At 32.4% G+C, this 18135-nt stretch overlaps 2 protein-coding genes across 13 annotated transcripts; one reads left to right on the top strand and one right to left on the bottom strand.

Moving 5' to 3' along the window:
- The first annotated feature begins 4482 nt into the window (after nucleotides 1–4482).
- Nucleotides 4483–11800, top strand: LOC140873127 (mediator of RNA polymerase II transcription subunit 15a-like). The gene is made up of 11 exons (XM_073276106.1): nucleotides 4483–4601; nucleotides 6017–6122; nucleotides 7001–7061; nucleotides 7452–7681; nucleotides 8020–8293; nucleotides 8860–8930; nucleotides 9148–9222; nucleotides 9344–10501; nucleotides 10663–11124; nucleotides 11210–11298; nucleotides 11578–11800. Exons 1-11 carry the CDS (start codon nucleotides 4483–4485, stop codon nucleotides 11798–11800), a joined length of 2868 nt encoding a protein of 955 aa, XP_073132207.1.
- A 1312-nt stretch (nucleotides 11801–13112) lies between these two features.
- LOC140872995 (SNF1-related protein kinase catalytic subunit alpha KIN10-like) lies at nucleotides 13113–17915 on the bottom strand. 12 transcript variants are annotated; one of them, XR_012147967.1, is made up of 12 exons: nucleotides 17143–17336; nucleotides 16651–16847; nucleotides 16342–16526; nucleotides 16057–16239; nucleotides 15844–15975; nucleotides 15575–15760; nucleotides 15287–15376; nucleotides 15059–15211; nucleotides 14796–14984; nucleotides 13745–13920; nucleotides 13569–13636; nucleotides 13353–13418 (listed from the first exon to the last, which is right to left on the bottom strand). XR_012147967.1 is itself a non-coding variant. In XM_073275945.1 (11 exons), exons 2-11 carry the CDS (start codon nucleotides 16838–16840, stop codon nucleotides 13372–13374), a joined length of 1434 nt encoding a protein of 477 aa, XP_073132046.1. In that variant the 5' UTR covers nucleotides 16841–16847; nucleotides 17895–17915; the 3' UTR covers nucleotides 13113–13371. The 12 variants fall into 12 exon arrangements, 10 of the variants coding, with proteins under 10 accessions (XP_073132046.1, XP_073132043.1, XP_073132045.1 ...); XR_012147968.1 differs by having other exon boundaries at nucleotides 13390–13429; XM_073275945.1 differs by lacking the exons at nucleotides 13745–13920; nucleotides 17143–17336 and adding an exon at nucleotides 17895–17915 and having other exon boundaries at nucleotides 13113–13429.
- Between the last annotated feature and the right edge of the window lie 220 nt (nucleotides 17916–18135).

The following is an 18135-nucleotide window of genomic DNA, read 5'->3' as shown; positions in this document are numbered from 1 at the left end:
AAATTTTAATTTATTTATTTTGTTAAAAATATAAAAAAATAAAATCTAATTGGTTTGTGTGATCGGATTAGTCGGGTTAGCCATTTTCGGATTAATTCGAGTTTGAGTTGATAAAATTTTAATCCAAATTGGCAACCTTGATAGGGCCGATGTAGTTTTCGAAACAATATATTATTTTTGTCCTATGGAACTTAAATTTTAGAGAAACTGCACGTAAAACTTGAATAATATTTTTAATTGAGAGGGCGATCAATTGGGTCTAATTGTATATCAGGAAATGATCGGAAGACAATAATTATTTTGAACATAAAAAATCAAATGTATATATTTCAATAAATGCTTAATTACCATTATATATATCTTGCAAAATTTAATACACCATAACTTAAACTATCTCATATAGGCCATATATCATAAAAAAATCCGTGTCCTAATTATATATACATACACAAAGATTAAAAGTAATAATCTTCAAAAAAAAGAAAAAGCAAAAGCAAAAGAAGATCAACATTATTCTCATCAAATTTTGTTGGGAACCGGAAATTTTTATTTATTTATTTTTGATTGCAGATACTCAGAGATTTTTAAGATTAATTATGTATTGTTTTTTCCTCTCAACATCGACATTTGTCATGCCATTATTTTATTTTATGGTTTAAATAATCCTAACTGGATATTTACACAATCTGATTTTGTACATTGGTGTATATATATATATATATATACAACTAATATTTAACAAATTTATTTTATTTTATTATATATTTCAACATAAGAGCTGTAAAGGGCACATTTCTTTCTCCAATTTTTGCTGTAAGATGGGAAGATCAGAGCAATGACTATGGTGGAGTACTACTGAGTGGGTTTTCTCCAATTGTGAGTTAATAAAATTACACTAGTACATGTTTTCTATTTATTTTATTTGCTAATTATTTGGAGTATCTGCTATTTTTGTATAAAAGAAAATCAATTAATTAATAATTGATTTGAGGTTATATATATATATATTTGGAGTGCTCAATTTTTTGAATTACTTGATTATATATTTTCTATTATTTATTTGTGAAAATATATCTATCTTCGTGTTCTAAAATTTAATAATTATTAAAAAATATTATATTGATAAAATCATATAATGCACATATATATTGGGTCTGCACAGTCTGAAAATGATGGAAAAATTAAGATCATCTGCTGTGGAGAGAGAAACAACACAGTATACTGTGCATTAAAATATATATGATTTCAATATTCCATGTGTGTAATTAATTAAATAATATTTAATTATTTAATCTTGTGATATGAATTACAGAAGTCTATATATTGCACAGTATTCTGTGCTGTTTCTCTCTCCACAGCAAAGGATCCAGATCCGGAAATGATGTACCTTTTTTCCTTCTGTTTTTGATTATTACAGAAACAAGTGTTTTTTTTAATACAAAAATAATAAATCTGTTAGACAAATAAGCAAATATCAGTTTTGAAGTTGAAAATCTTTCTTGTAAGAGATCAAATGTGAAATGAGTGTATGCTTGGGGAAACAAACAAAAAATAACTTTTTGTTGTTGAAATGACTGAAGTGAAGAATTACAATTTTGGTCTTATAATTTGCATATTTTTTATTTTTAGGTCCTGTTAAAAATAATTTTATAATTTTAGTCCTGTAACTTGCATCTTTTTTTTATTTTTGATCCTGTTAACATTAATTCGCATTTTTAGTCCTGTAACTTTCATGATTTTTTCACTTTAAGTCCTGTTAATATTGAATTTACAATTTTAGTCCTGTAACTTGCATTTTTTTTTTATTTTTAGTCTTGTTTGCATTGAATTTTCACTTTTTGTCTGTAACTTCTATATATTTTTTCTTAGTCATATTATCAATGAATTTATATTTTTAATTCCATAAATTTCATACTTTTTTATATTTTTATTTATAATATATTATGATTTACATATTTTAAAGCTTTTAAAATTTAAATGAATTAAATAAAAAAAATTCAACTAAAATTATTCAAAACAATTTTACCCTAATTATAATCTTATAAAATACATAATATAAATAAAACTATTAATCTAATGTGAATCATGTTTTTTTGGGTTTAGTTTTGATATATAATATGAAATCGAACCATATAATTTTTTATTTTAAATTTTATATCTGACCAAAATTCCATTTTCGTTTTGGTATTTTGTTTCTTGAGTTGGGATTTATGGTCATTTTTGTTTTAACCAAATCTTAAATATTCACGTCATCTAAAACAATTTTTGGTAGAAATATAAATAAAAAATGAAAAAAATTACAAATTACATGGTATAAAAATAAAAAAATTCGCCTTTAATATGACTAAAAATAAAAATTAAGTGTTAACAAGACCATTGAATTCCCCTTTAATATGATTAAAAAAAATAAAATTATATGGTTCGATTTCAGATTATATATATAAAAACTAAACCGAAAAAAATGATTCATATTATATTAATAGTTTTATTTATATTATGTATTTTATAAGATGATATTTAGTTTAAAAAATATTCGAATAATTTTTAGTTGAATTTTTGTTGATTAATTTAAATTTTAAAAGTTTTAAAATATGTAAATTATAATATATTATGAATAAAAATATAAAAAATATAAAATTTATTGAATGAAAAATATAAATTCATCGATAATATGACTAAAAATAAAAATATATGAAAGTTACAAGATAAAAAAATTAAAATTATATGTAAACTGGACTAAAAATGAAAAAGAATGCAAGTTATAAGACTAAAATTGTAAATTCAGTGTTAACAAGACTTAAAATGAAATTTCATGAAAGTTACAAGAATAAAAATGTGAATTCAATGTTAATAGGACCAAAAATGAAAAAAAAATGTAAGTTACATGACTAAAATTGCAAATTTACTTTTAACAAGACCAAAAATAAAAAAATGTGCAAATTACCGGACCAAAAGTGTAATTTTTCCCTAATAAGTGTGGGTTTTTTTTATTTTAAAGAATGTATGCTACGTTTTAGAGTAACAAACAATAAATTATGATACATTTTAGAATTCAAATGAAAATTTTTGTTATTAAACATTATGTTAGAAATATATATATAAAAATATGATATCTACAAATAATAAAAAAAACATCTCTGACATAAATGAAGTAGGATAAATATATAGAATGAAAATTTAGTAAAATTGGAAGGAAAAAAATAATAACAAAAATTACAAAAATATGTAAACTTAACCAAACAATTCAAAATTAAAAAGCAGTAGTAGTAGGATCTTGTACTTTCAAACAGCATCATTAGTTAATACATATTTTTTTAATACAATTTTTTTTTTGAAAGGGTACACAATTTTTTTAATTCTTATAGATTTTGTTCATTTAAATTTTCTAAAACACCACATATATATCCCAAATAAGTGAATATTGTGGATAACTGCATTTTATTTATTTGCGTGCTTGTATATATTCTATTTCATAAAATACTATTTTTTTTAGTAATTTTATATATTAGTTTTTAACAATTCTGGACTTAAATAGAAAAAATAATTTTATTTTAAAAATTTAATGAATTTTTCTAGTTCTTTTAATCTTGGATGTAATTTTTAATAAATCTATTAAAATTAGTTAACATAAATACATAATTACAACAATCAGTTATAATTATCGAAGTATAATGATCAGCTATAGCCTATAGCTTGTTTGCAAATCTGATCTACGCCGCGGGGAGGAGTCTGTCTATCTGTTTAGTTCGTAGCCACGTCATGAGATCAAAATTCTCCACGTCGCGACAATATGCGAATCTATCATTTGTCAACGTTGCAAGTTCGTTAAATTATGTCATAACAAAAAAAAAATTCAAGTTGCGACAACATAGACGATCAAAACTCGAGTCGTCATGTCATGTCAAGAAATCAAAATTCTCTATGTTGCTGACAACATCCATGATCAAAGCCATCAAAAAATGCATGCATGGACAAAGCTTACAAATTTCCTTTAAATTATTATTTTTATAATATATATAATATAAAATTAGTAAGGGTTTGGATTTGAGAAAATTTGGCGGAACACAACCGATCGAGCCATTTAAAGGATTAATCCATGGCGTAACGTTTTCCTACTCTTCAAACTGTTAGACTCTCTCTCTCTCTCTCTCACACACACACACACACACACAAAAGCAGGGTTTGATTTGTTTGTTTGTTTCATATAGTCAGAAATCTCCAAATCTGCGTACATTTATACACACACACGCTGGATATATATATATATATATATATATTCAGATACATGCACGCATGTATTCGTTGGTATTGCAATATTTGACTCTATCTTTTTGTGCTTTATTTATACATTAACCTCTGTGGGATCGATCCGACTAGGGTTTCCTCTACTGCCTTGTTTACTTCAAGGTGAAGAGGCTAACTCAATTCTTCAACGTTTGAGTTTTGATTATATATATATATATATATATATATATATATATCATGGATGATGGGAACGCAAATTCATCACCAGAAACTCATGAACACAGCTTCAACTTGGATGACTGGATGAAAGAACTCTTGCCCGATCAAGAGGACGTTGAAGTCGAGGCTGAATTCGGGTAAATTTTTTTTTTTTTTTTTGCATGATTAGCCACTCCCATCTCATGAATCTTGATTTCAATTAGTGATTGTTATTTCTGATCAGATTTTTTTTTTGAAGTGTATATATATGTATGTAGCATCACTCCGTGGTTATTTTTTTTATTTTCATTTTTCAACTTAATTTTTTTTTTTTTTTTGCACCGGCCTTAAAATGATGCTTCATGCGAAGTGATTCGATTTGCTGGTTCTTTGTTGATCTGGTGTTGATTTGATGATAGAAGGGAGATGTGTATGTTGCATGCATAATTCCTCAACTCCTCTTTCATTTTATGTTAATTTTCTGGGGTTTTTTTAGGGTTATTTTTTTACATTCAGTAATCGAACAAGGGCAAATCAGTAGATCTGGGAGATTGAGAGTACTTCTATCTGTTGCTTGCAAAATATATCTTATATATGTTGAGGTTTTAGAAAGTCGTCTTGATTCTTGTTTTTGGTTGAATTTTTAATTTTGAGCATGATTGAAGCATAAGAAACGTAATTTTAGCTAGTTTTATATTGTTTTGGAATGTAATCCTGGTAATTAAAGATCTACTCACTTACTTATTTACTTGCTTTTTGTGCATTTTTACATTTTTAATCAGATAATTTTTCACCTAGTAAATTAGCTCTTATTTTGTGAATGGATAATTTTCTCATTTCATGTAATTATAACTTACTCTATTTGCCTTTCTTTCTTTCTTTCTTTCTTTCTTTCTTTCTTTCTTTCTTTCTTTCCTTTTTTGCCCCCTTCGAATTTTAATACTGCACTTGTATCACAAAGAACTGTCTTTTACTAGTAAGAATTTATCTACTATTTTTGTTTTTGTCAAGATGAGGATATTCATTTGATTTTAATATTGTTCAATGTAGATTCGAATACATGGTGAGTCCTTTGATATTGTGCAAAAATGTTGGAAAAATAATTGGCACAGTCCTTTTCTTTTGTACTTGGAATCTGACGTCCGATGGATCACTATTTCATCAAGTATATATCAATATTGCAATACTCTTGCTGTTCATCATTATTGTTCCTTTTTCATGTTATCTAATTGACAGCAAATTAAGACATGATATTGTCGTGTCTGATCGACCGTTACTTGAAATATGCGGCACCTCTAATTATGTTCTTAAATATGACGTCATTGGCGAAACGTCGTGGACAGCAACTAGTTAGTTAATTCAATTAGTTAGTTATCATGCCAATTATATTAAAGAACATACTCCATGCCTTAAAGTGGAATTAAATTTAACTTTCTGGGAGAAATAGATTGCAATCAAGTTTTACAATAATACTTTCTTTTTTATTTCGTTTAAATTGTGGTGAAACCTATTTTGTCATCAAGTTAGGCTCCAAGTTGGAAAACAATGGTAGAGTTCTCATAATTACATGCAGGATGGGGCAAGCTGGAATATTATTGCCACCCCCAAGTGTAAATAATTTTAGCCAGGAAAACAAGTCTGTGCAGATGGAGAAAAGCTATCAAATTGATGCTACTTCTGTAAGTTTCCTTCTCCAATGTTCCTCTAAATTTTGGCATTTAGCTATCAAGAATGGAGAATGGTTTTCTATATTAAATGTATAAAATAGCTTGAATTATTTTATGAAACCATTAAGATTGTTGTTTTTGTAGATTGTTTATGAAAACCAAATTTACTCACGATTAACGAATGGTTTAACGTGAACGTGAATATATAATAACACCTCTCATAAGGATGTTAGAATCAAGATCCTAGATGTGTGATGTTATTGGATTTTTTTTGCAACTTTAGAAGACGCCACCGGAGATCGGAAAAGGTGAAGTACATCATTCTGCTGTAAGTTGTTAATTACACCATGAGGGTTACTTATAAATTTGTTTTTTTTTTTTAATAGCGAAAGCCTTGTATCCAGTAGTAAATTATTATGTCATGCTCCCCTCCAAAAAGACATATAATTTGGTATTTCGGAACAAAAGTAATACTTATTTGTTTCCTTAATTTTAGGATATCATATCAGAGGATTAGTAAGTTTATAATACTTCATAATTATTTTCTATTTTTGATTGAAAAGAAGTTTTGAAATATTATTTTGCTTTCCAGTTTTTTATTAGAAGTTGACATTAATATAGGATAGCTAAGAAATTTCCTGAATAGTTTGACTGAAATCAGAATGAGTACTTCATGTATTGTTTTCTGACTGTAAAATACTAAAATTTTGCTGGTTGTGCTTTTTTACTTCACTGTGAATAATTCTAGCAGACATTTGCATTTGCAAAAGTTAGAAAGACATACAGTGACAAAACATATTTTGATGATGAATATGCTTCATTGGTATATATTACTACAGTCGTTTTCATATTAATGCTCAAGATTTTTTAAAGATTGATTTGTTCATTAGCTGCAGTCAAATGTCTTACCCAACATATGTCAGAACTCGAAGCCAATGGTTTCTGCTTCAGGTATCTCTAGAACTATGCATAGAGGCTAGTTAGAATGATCCTCCGTATGTATGTTGTTTTTAACAAAATTTTCTTCACAGATGTCCCGTAGATGTATCAGATGAAAATTTAGAAGCTGGTTTTAACATGTCTGTAGTTTTATGCTCACAGAAGCATCTCAAGAAAACTGTATTACATTATCTATTTTTCACGGTCTCAGCATGGTGCAAATTTAGTTAGTTACTCTTCACCGCATGTAAACACGGCCCTTTAATTTGCAGCAAGACAATTTTGTGCATCGAAGGAGAAGTTGATTGAATCTATTTTTATTTTTTAAAAAAAAATAGGAGTTGAATCTATTAACAGAACATTATTTGTAGAACTTGAATTTTTATGCTTATGTATTTACAGGCAGCTCAATTATCCAAGTCAGGCAAAATATCCCAAGTAGTTTATCTACCAAATACTCTGGATTCCCCGAGAGTCAGACTTCAAGCAACATGGTCACTCAAATCCATCCGCACCATCAATTTCAGCATCAAGTACTCCTTATGCATCCAGCAAACAGACCGAATATTCAATCGTCGGCTTTGCATTCCAATTCCCATTTGAGTAATCTCAGGCAACAGCAGCCAATACATGTACTTATCATTCCCACTAACATCTATGGATCTTTTTGTTGCAACTTTTTAAATTGTTATATCAGGACTTCTGATTGGAAGGAAGCAATTACCCCCTCTTTCCTCCAGGTCTAGCCGTGCTGCTGTCCAACTCAAACAAAAAATTTCAGATTTTACTTGTATATTTATTGAAAAATGCTAGCATTGCCCTCCCAAAATCCATTGGATTGTCCGCAGATGAAATTGCAGCGGTCACGCCTATTGGTCTTAGTTTGTGAAGTATTTCGTAACACATAGCATTGATCGCTATTCCTATTATTGATACACGAAGCCATAAAATTTTATCTATATTTTAGCAGAAGGAAAGCCCCACTTTCGGAATGCTGCAACAACATAAAATTGGAAACCAATCAAGTTCCTTTATGGTGAACGGCCAAGAATCATTCAATGTAGTTCAACACTCTGATCAATCAACATCGCACAAGCAAATAATGCAGCTGCCTCAAAAAATGCAGTTGCAAGTGCAACCGAAGTTACAGAGAACTGCTTTTCTTCATTCTCAGAATGTGATGGCTATTGATCAGAAGATGCCAGCAAATCAGTCTCAACCAATTCAAGTTGGATCTTCGCAAGGTATGTTCACAACCCATACATATAGATCACATAATGTTTAGATGAATATTTAAAATGGTCTCACTGTACTTTTGAAATCACATTTTAAATGCATATGTTTTGTCAAGTAAAATTATGTGAGTTGAAAAATGAAAGAGGATCAGAAACATAGTCGCTTTATTGATCCCATTGCACATATAATGCTGATGGCTGGTTTTCATCCTTTCCTAATCTATGATTCCTAAGAGTAAAAGGAGCAATTTTTTTTATCAGATAAATGATATATTACTAGCATTGGATTTGTATATTATAGAAAGATGCTCAAATCCATGTCTTAGATAACGATAAAAAAATAAATTTCAAACTAGATGTGAAAATATGTCGAACTGAACTCCTTTTAACTAAGATTGTTAATGTTATTTCCCTTTTTTGGTAACCGCTATCTGGTATCGTTGTATGTCGCACTTGGCACTGATATGTCAATGTATTTCCTGTTCTCTGTCTTCTAGAGTTACAAAAACTCCACGTTTCAATGCCCTATCCATTCAAATATTTCCGTTTGATATTTTAAGATTTGTCTTTTCAAGGATTATTAAACTACAATTCTCAAGCCGGATTGATGAATTCCAACGATTGGGTTGATCCAGCATTCCAGCAGGTAAAATTACTACTGATGAAATACATTTGTATTTAAAAACAGTAGTTTTAATCACTACTTAAAGTAAGTTCATCATGTGGCATCAATATGGAATATATTTTTAAATGGAGTTTGAGTTCTTTATAAGAAGCATCATGTTGTCTGTGAAGAATGAGGAATTCAGATTTTTTCTTTTTCTTCTTCTCTAAACTATAATGTGTTGTAATTTTGCTGATAGATTCAATTCATAAAGGAAATGTACATGTCTGACTTGATCAAATTATTCGAGAGATCACAGGAGTTGATGCATCAGGTACAAGTCGTGTCTATTTTATATTTTCGTGTCACAGCATCAGATCATGTATGTTCATTCGTTATCGCTTTTATCATTACCATTTGATACTGATGTTGGAAAGTATGAATTTCTCACGCAGGCAACCAACGCAGAGTCAGTGGAAAAACACGAAAGGAATAGGACTTTCGCAGAAAAAATAATAAGATTCCTACAGTTTTCCAAAATGGATCTTATGATGAATTACAGAAAAGAGAAACTATACAATATTATTAGTGAGGTGAGGACTAACCTTGAACGATTAATTGCCAAGAATCACGTTCCGTTGCAACGACACCCTCAGCAACTTGTTGAGATGTCTGGTGGTATGATGAGAACATCCCAGATGCAGCAAAGACCAAACTTTCTTCAGTACAAAATGTCTAATCAGTGCCTGAACAGCCCACGTGCAGGAATGCCACTGTCTTTGAGGCAGCAAGGGACAAATAAATTTCAGGTCAGCCCTTCAGTTGGACTTAGAGACACCTCGTCTATAAGAAACTCCAATGCATATAACTTGATGGGTTCAGGATTTCAAAAAGGAGTTGAGCACATGGCTCGTAATATGTTACTTCATCCTGTAAGTGGAATCGCTAACAGTAATGATACGATGACTCTACACCAAAGAGTTGCCTCGTCGAAGAACATCCACAACTCCTTGGATTCTTCTGTCAGCTCTATTACTCAAAAATCCATTTCCATTTCACCTCAGCAAAATAAGCATCGGGATCAAGCTATGGAAATACCAAATCTGAAGCAACCATTACAACAGTCACTGGCTGAAAAAAATAAGCGTCAGGTGGTACCAAAATTGAACAATGATTTGAAGTACGGGTATATTTCAGGATTCAATCAAAATCAGCCAATGTCTTCCTCATATCATGTTATTTCTCCTCAAAATTCCCAGCACTCTTCGACATATATTGAGCCAAAGGATTTTTCATCCACCTTTTCCAATTCTGCAACACCGATATTATCAATTTCCTCGCCAGCAGTTGTTCCATCTCCTATGACTCCCTCTTCGGCACCACTAGATTCTGAGAAATGTCACTCAAGAATTCATTCATTGTCTCTTGACGAGAGGAGAAAAGTTCATCAGATGCCTGCTGCTCTATCTCAGCTAAAAAATGCAAGCAATCAATCCCTTGTAACTGAAGAAACTGGACTATTGAAGTCTCCTTTGCTTGCAGAGTCCACTTCTCCAGTTGTCAATCAGTCGCCACTTGATAAAGAAAACCCGTTGGGCCGATTAGTTGAAGCGGTTAGTCCAATTTTTACACTATTTATATATGTTTGCATCTATATATCCAACAGCACACACTTTCACTTATGGAACACTTGGTTGGTATAACAATTGTTTATATATGCATGTATCTGCATAACTGCTATTAGGATTAATTTATTTTTAATTTGGTGTTGAAGGTGAAGTCTTTATCAACCAGAGCTCTAAATTCTTCAATACGGGATATCTGCGCTGTCACAAATATGACTGACAGAACAGCAAGAAGCCTCTCTCACAGTGAATCAGATAGGATCTTTGTCCAGGACCTGGCTGATGATATTAGAAATTATGAAGATGGAAACTACAGCCTGATCTATGGAAGCTCGAGGATGAAGCGTCGACTGAGCACCATGGTTTCTGATGATTCAATATCGGAAATGGAATTGAATGCAGATTCTCCGATGAAGAGGTTAAAAAAAGAGGATCTCATCTTACAAGAGATAAAGGAAATTAACCAGAAGCTTATTGAATCTAAGGTGGAGGTGATAAACACAAAAGATGTTTTCCGGGCTGAAGCTGATAAAGGAATCGTCATTAGGTGCTGCTATAGTCCGGTAGGACTCGCTGGTGAAATTAGGATCCCCGGTTCCTCAGAAAAGACGGTAACAGTTTTTGGATCTTTTTCTTCTGTACTTTCTGGAATTTCCGCCCGTGAATAAGTTAAACAATATGATTGCCTGCTTACAGTTCCTCACTCTGCTTCTGGAAATGATTGTGACTCCTGATTATCCAAATTCTTCTCCTGTTGTGTCGGAAGAAATGCCTCTTGATTTTAGGTGAGAACCAATTATATTCACATCATTTTTGTGGTGAGAAACCAATTATATACACATCATTTTTGTGAATAAGTTTTTCTGTGACATCATTTTTATGTGAGAACATTATCTTGTTGGGATTCATTTGCTTGCTAATGGCACTCCTGGAATGCGTAAATGAGTATGGATTTGTGAGTTCAAAACAAATTGACAGGAGGATAAATCTTACACAATCAAGAATGATGGATTTATCGCAGCCTGACATAAAAATGTGTCTGATATGTTTGCTTTATCTCACAGTGGTGATGAACAAGGGAAAGATCTCTGGACAAAGGCAAAGTCCATTTTCACCTTGTCACTTAGAAAATGCTCGCACCCGATATCACTTAAAGAAATGGTTAAAACCTGGGATGCTTCTGCTCGTGCTGTGTTACAGGAGTTTGCTGAGCAAAGGGGAGGTGGTAGTTTTAGCTCAAGATATGGCAAGTGGGAAAATCATATTTCTTTTTCTCCTGTTTCCTAATTTTTTCCCTTTTGTGGAAAAAACTTGTATAGTTACAAAACTGATATTCTAGAGCATTTAGTTATGTGTTTGTATTTTGGAAATGTTGGAAATCTTATCTTCGTTCTTATAACTTTTCTCAACTCTTGTGGTAGTTCATTAATCTTAGATTTATCGTGTAAAAATGACCAAGCTGCCCGGGTTTTTTTTCTTTTCACCTTTGCTACTACATTTGGTTCTGAGACTTGTACTAGACTAGACTTACTAGTTTGCGTTCAAGTGACTTCACCAAGAAAACAATAAATGTTTTGATATGTATCACAGGCCTCAGTCTCATGGGAATACAAGATGCAATGATTCCTAACAAACTATAAGTTGATAGTAGTTGATTTTTGCACTAAATACAAGGTAAAAAGTGCGAAAATTCACTATCACTGTACAGGCATCATCGATTTTCAAACTGATGTTTTCTCATGAAGTTTTCATGACTTCCTAGATGCACTTTGTTTTCATGCCAAACTCGTGGTAGGAACAAGAATGATAAAATAAAATCTTATAATATTCTGACTAGGTGTCAAAGACCTAACATTCTCCTACGCAACAGCTCACTCCTCAGGCAATAGACCAGGCACAATTTGAAAAGAAATTATAGAGTATGCCATTGTTTAATTGAATCCAACTTATCCTTTCTAGACAGATTTAACTGACACTCTGTTTCTTCAAAGAAGTAGGAGTAGCAAACGAAGGAAAAGGTAAAGTTTGACTTTATTTCTCCACCTTCCACCACATAAAATTTCCCTTTTCTCCGATATTCTTGGTACAAAAAAGCAAGAAAATAAGTATATGGGATTACACCAGTAAGAAGCTCACTGCAAGATATAAAGGTTCAAGTATCACAGAATTTGGGACAAATAAAGAGTTAAAATTACATTTCAGTAATAAATTAAAATAGATATAGCAAAAGGTGAGATCAATTTCTTCAAAGTGTCACCAGCACAAAATGCAAGGCTATAGCCAATCCCAAGCATCAGTAGCATCTTGAATTGGCTAATAGCTCTTATAACTCAAGCTCACGTGTGCGTGTTTTTTTTTTTTTCTGTAAGCAGTTGGCGTGAATTTTAATAATATGAAAATGCAACAGATTAGACCTCAAATTGTTAAAAATTTTGCTTCTCGTGATTCGATTCAATCTTCACCTTTCCTGAATGAAGAAAGAGAGTGAAAGAGAAGAGACATAACCCGAAAATACTTTTCTTAGTCTTTTTCCTATTGCTATCGCACCCTTTACGCTACCGCCTAAATAACTATTTTCAAAAAAATAATATTCTCCAGAGAATCATTGCAGGGAATAGATGAGCATATGAACGACATTCACTTAATTTCATCAAATGAAAACATAACAAGTCATTGGGATGTTCTTAATTGTGATTCCAAAACTATAGACGTCAGATTTTTCGGTATGTATCTCTCTTCTCAGAACTTCAGGTGCCATGTAAATAAGAGTACCGACAATATTTCTTTTGTGGAAGCCACCTGTTGGCTTGCCAGATTTCCAGTCTGATGCAGAAACTTGTTTAAGATTATTCTTGTGCTCAGCTAAACCAAAATCTGCTAAATGCGGATGAAAATTCTCGTCGAGCTGCACAGACACTGCATAAATTATCATCTCATTCAAGATAAGTGCAATGGATGCCACATGCAGGTAAAAATATTAAAGTTTACAAAAAAATTCAGATGCATAATTAGTGCTATAAGTTTGGATGCATCAAGAGATCGTCGACGACATTACAAGAATATTTGCTGGTTTTGCATCCCTATGCACAATCTCAAGTTTATGAAGATATTGTAGAGCCTTTGCTGCAAACAGAAAGCAAAGGAGCAGTAATTTTAAAAAGGTCAAAAAAGAAGAAGAAAGAAAAATTAGAGCACTAAATAGATTGTTCAGGAACAAGCCAGTCAACTCACCAAAGGCTCTATCCATAATGGCATAAAAGAGGAGGATAAAACATAGCCAACATAGATCTCCAGTGAACGTATACTTGTTCAGAAAAACAGTTGCAATTCAAGAGCGCATCATCCACCCCAAGCTAATTTTCCATCTCATATACTACATATTCATCAAATATATCCATTTCCATTTGCTGAATTTGGCATGCAAAACACCAATTCAATCAAATTTTATGGCAGTTTTGGGAAGAAAATCAAATTAGTGGCAGCAGAGATGAACTTTGTGTCGTCTACTTAGTGGCATGTCCTCTTCCAGTTCAACTACCAAATGGTTGATCGACTTAGAAACAGAGGATCCAAAAAAATTACAAACACTCTGCAAAACTAGAAGTCAAATACCATAACAATTCCTGAGCTCAATTGTTTGACGAGCACTCGAGCCTGAGAAATTAAAGCTCAAGCTTAACTCAAGCTCTACTTACGATCAATTAACAATTACATGCAGCATTTGGTATCCTAACGTTCAAAAGTTTTGCTTCTTTCAATAGGTTACTTAAAATTACAAGTCACAATTTACAGTAAAAGTTTCAACACATATACGTATATCACCAAATATAAAACTAAAAATATCGAAAGGCCAAAATTATGTATATTCCAGAGGCAGAGGCTGGTACATCCGCACAATTGTAATAAACTACATCACCAAAGCTCTAAAAGCAGCACAAACTTCAAGGAATAGAAATGGAGGTCCCTTCAACTGTTGCAAATCCAATACATACAACTCTCCATTTGCTTTGTATAGCTGGAAAATCATGAACTATATCACATACTTGTTTTATGCCAAAAAAAAAAAGAAAAAAAGAAAAAAAAAAGATGCATGATTATTACTTGTTCCGAAACATATGGCTAAAAGGGTTCCCTTAAACTAAATGATTTTTTTGGGGGGTTGCATGATTTGAATTTTTTTAAAATTGCTGTCCACTTCTGCCTGTGTCATCTATCATTTACTTGTAAGCAACATCGAGCCAAGAATCTCCCTTTCGAATACATAAAATGAACCAAAACTCACCTGAATTTCGAACTTGACAGCATCTCCGGATCCAATACAAATTCCTCTACCGGCAGCTACTGAACACCTTGAAGGAGGCGGTGACCACAAGCACTTCATATTATAGCTTCCTATTCTCTTCCATTTCACATTCAACCGGTGGAAAACATTTAGAATTTCTACCATTGTTTCTCCTGGACTCGCCTGAGACTGAACATTAACCAAATTTAACAGACAGAATGAAAACTAGCATATTGAAAGATTTTCTGAAATCCAAGTATTACCTTCAGACCAAGAGTCCAATTGCTTTGTCCATGCGAAGCTGATTCTGAATATGTCTGAAGGTTATCTGTGCTCAAACTTTCTTGGTTTTGAATATGGTTAGCGACTTGAACCGGAGGGCGGTTATGCAGCAACATAGTGTATGTAACCGTGGCCTGAAACGCCAGAAGACGTTTTCTTATGGCCAAAGAATAAAAGAGTAACTACAATGTTTAAGGCAGCCACAACACCTCGTTCTGCAGATGATTCTGAAGCGATCCAATCACTTCTCGGACATCAAATCCCATTCGAACCACATCTTTCACAACATCTATATCAACCTTTTTCAAAAGTTACATGAAAAGATCATTCTTAAAATCAATCATTTATAAGATCAGTAGACGTGTCACACTACAAGCTGCAGGCTCGTGACCCAAGCAACACAAGTGCACGTTTGACACAAACTGAATTGGGTCCTTGTATTATAAGATGTACATATCTTTTTGTCAATAAAGGATTATCCAAGAAAATGCACTCACCTTTTCTGTTCGGTTTAGGTAATCTGGTGATGGATTCGCGATATATGGTGGAAGACGTATCATAAACCATGGGTGCCTACGTATTTCTGGGATAGATATGCGTTTCATAGGATCGACTACTAGTATTCTTGAAATCAAATCCTGAGCACTCTCGGTCAAGTGATTTCCAACAGGGTATACTCCACTCTACCAATCAAATAACTTGAATCAAGAAACAAATTTTCAACCGTCGTAATTTTTTCTTAAATAAAAATTTAAAATTCTGTCACCTTTATCTTAGCATATAGGCCAGGAATATTATCATCATCAAAAGGGAGCCTCCCACAAAGAAGGGCGTATAAAATAACCCCACAACTCCACACATCCACCTCTGGACCGGCATATAGTTGCCTACATATGAGCTAGTAGAAAATAATGATAAATATAAACTAGAAAGCAAGTTTATCACAAGCTAGAATTTAGTTTTGCGTAGGTTGAAAAACCTCCGGAGCTGCATAATTCGGGCTTCCGCAGGATGTTTTAAGAAAATGTCCATCGCGCATAACATTTCCAAAACCAAAATCAGCGATCTTGACGTTATGTTTCGAATCCAGGATTAGATTTTCAGGCTTCAGGTCACGATGCACGATCATGTGATGATGACAGTACTCAACTCCTGAAATGATCTATTCTGACATCAAGTAACATGCTGTCTTGATTAGAACAATCTTCTTCATCTGATTTTCAACTATAACAGAGAATAACAGTTTTACAAGAATCCTAAATACCTGTTGGAAAAAGTGGCGAGCCTCGTCCTCTTCTAGTCTACCATGTTCTGTGATATAATAAAACAGTTCACCCGAGTTCATGTACTCCATCACCACATAAACCTTTGTTGGTGTATCTATGACCTCGAAAAGTCGAACCACGTGAGGATGAAAGAGTTGTCTCATAATGTTTATTTCTTTCCTCACTGAAACATAATGACAAAAGCTCAAAAACACACAGAATCATAGTGTTAGAATCTCGAAAAAACACAAATTTGATACTCAATCAATCCGTGGCCTAGAATGTGCAGAAAAGTGGGCAGTGTGTACCTTTTTCTGCTTCAGAATTATCAATTGATTGGCGATCAAGAATCTTTATGGCAACTTTAAGCCCTGTTAAACTATGTACTGCTAATTTTACTTTACCAAAAGCTCCAATACCAAGAGTTTTTCCGAGCTTGTATCGCGGTAGAACGTTTCGGCTCGATTTGCCACGCCTTCCGGAACTTCCTCCATCCATCTTAGTACTACCAATACATAAAGACGAAATGTTCATAGATGCCCAAAAAAAAAATCACATATAGCTAATTAAAGCCTCAACTTATAATCCGAAAACGTTTTCTGATTAAACCAAACTATGCTCTAAATAAGAACGTCACATACAAAAGTCCTCAATAAAATAAACAGATAATTCAAGATAGTTTACACAAATTATGAGGCTAATTCAAGAATATTTATGCAAACTTGAAGAAAGAAAACATTGGCAAAATCATCAATCTACAGATTTATGTGACGATAATACATCTCAAACATGAGGGGTACCTTACTTAGAGTTGAACAAAATCACATGCTATAGTAATGTATTTTTTGTTTCAAATGTATTTACAAAGTAAAAGTAGTAAGCGTCAAAAAGCAGCAGAGATCAAATTACATATTTGATTAAACGAATACTTAAGTTGTGTTGTGTTCTCCGTCAAGTGCAGTGGGAGTTGATTCGGAAACCATTAAACAAAGTGATTGTTCTTGGACTCACCGTTGACGAATCTATAACAAACAAAAATTACTTTGTGGGTGTGACAAACAAATAAAGTAAAGTAACATCAAATCTAACTTATGAAAAGATATCATAGCAAGGCAAAATTGCATTTTTTTCCTTCACAAACTCGAGTCTTTACATTTGCCCAAAAACTGTGTCATTCAAATTAATTGAACGGGTACGGAAAATGGTTGTCGAAAGTTAGGACCAAATATTTTTTTTTTTGGGTTTATTGACAGGAAACTCGAAGCTCCTACCTCTTTGGTGTACACGGGAACTGCAAATCACGCAAGCCGAGTAAAACACACGAGGCGAACCTAATGCGACAAAATTCGACTGACAAAATATTGGTAAAGAGAATTGAACTTATGATCACTGCTAAAGATAAAATTTATTGGTTGTGTGATGGGTCAATGATAATAGAGACCTCCGATCCTTTGATTCAATGTATTCATTAATTACTATATAATGCATTAAATAGGAATAATAGTGATCTGCATTCATTTATCATTTAAAAAAAAAAAAAAAAAAACCTAACTCAAACGTCAAGGGTTGGAACCATCCAAAAAGCAGATTTTGGGGTGTGGGCTTCCTATTTGCTGGATAATAAGAAAAATTGATATGAGAAACAACTTAATATTGCCTTTTCTTTAGTTTTTATTTGAAAGTGTTGATTGATTTATGCCGGTTTCCTAATCCTGATTATACTAAATAATGGATATATACACATCCTTACTGGATATAACACGAGACAATATTGATTCAATAAATTTCTAAAA

The sequence above is a fragment of the Henckelia pumila genome, unplaced genomic scaffold (assembly GCF_033568475.1).
Source record: "Henckelia pumila isolate YLH828 unplaced genomic scaffold, ASM3356847v2 CTG_525:::fragment_3, whole genome shotgun sequence".
NCBI lineage: Eukaryota > Viridiplantae > Streptophyta > Magnoliopsida > Lamiales > Gesneriaceae > Henckelia > Henckelia pumila.
Note: the sequence above shows the minus strand (reverse complement) of the source record. Positions and strands in the feature narration are given on the sequence as shown.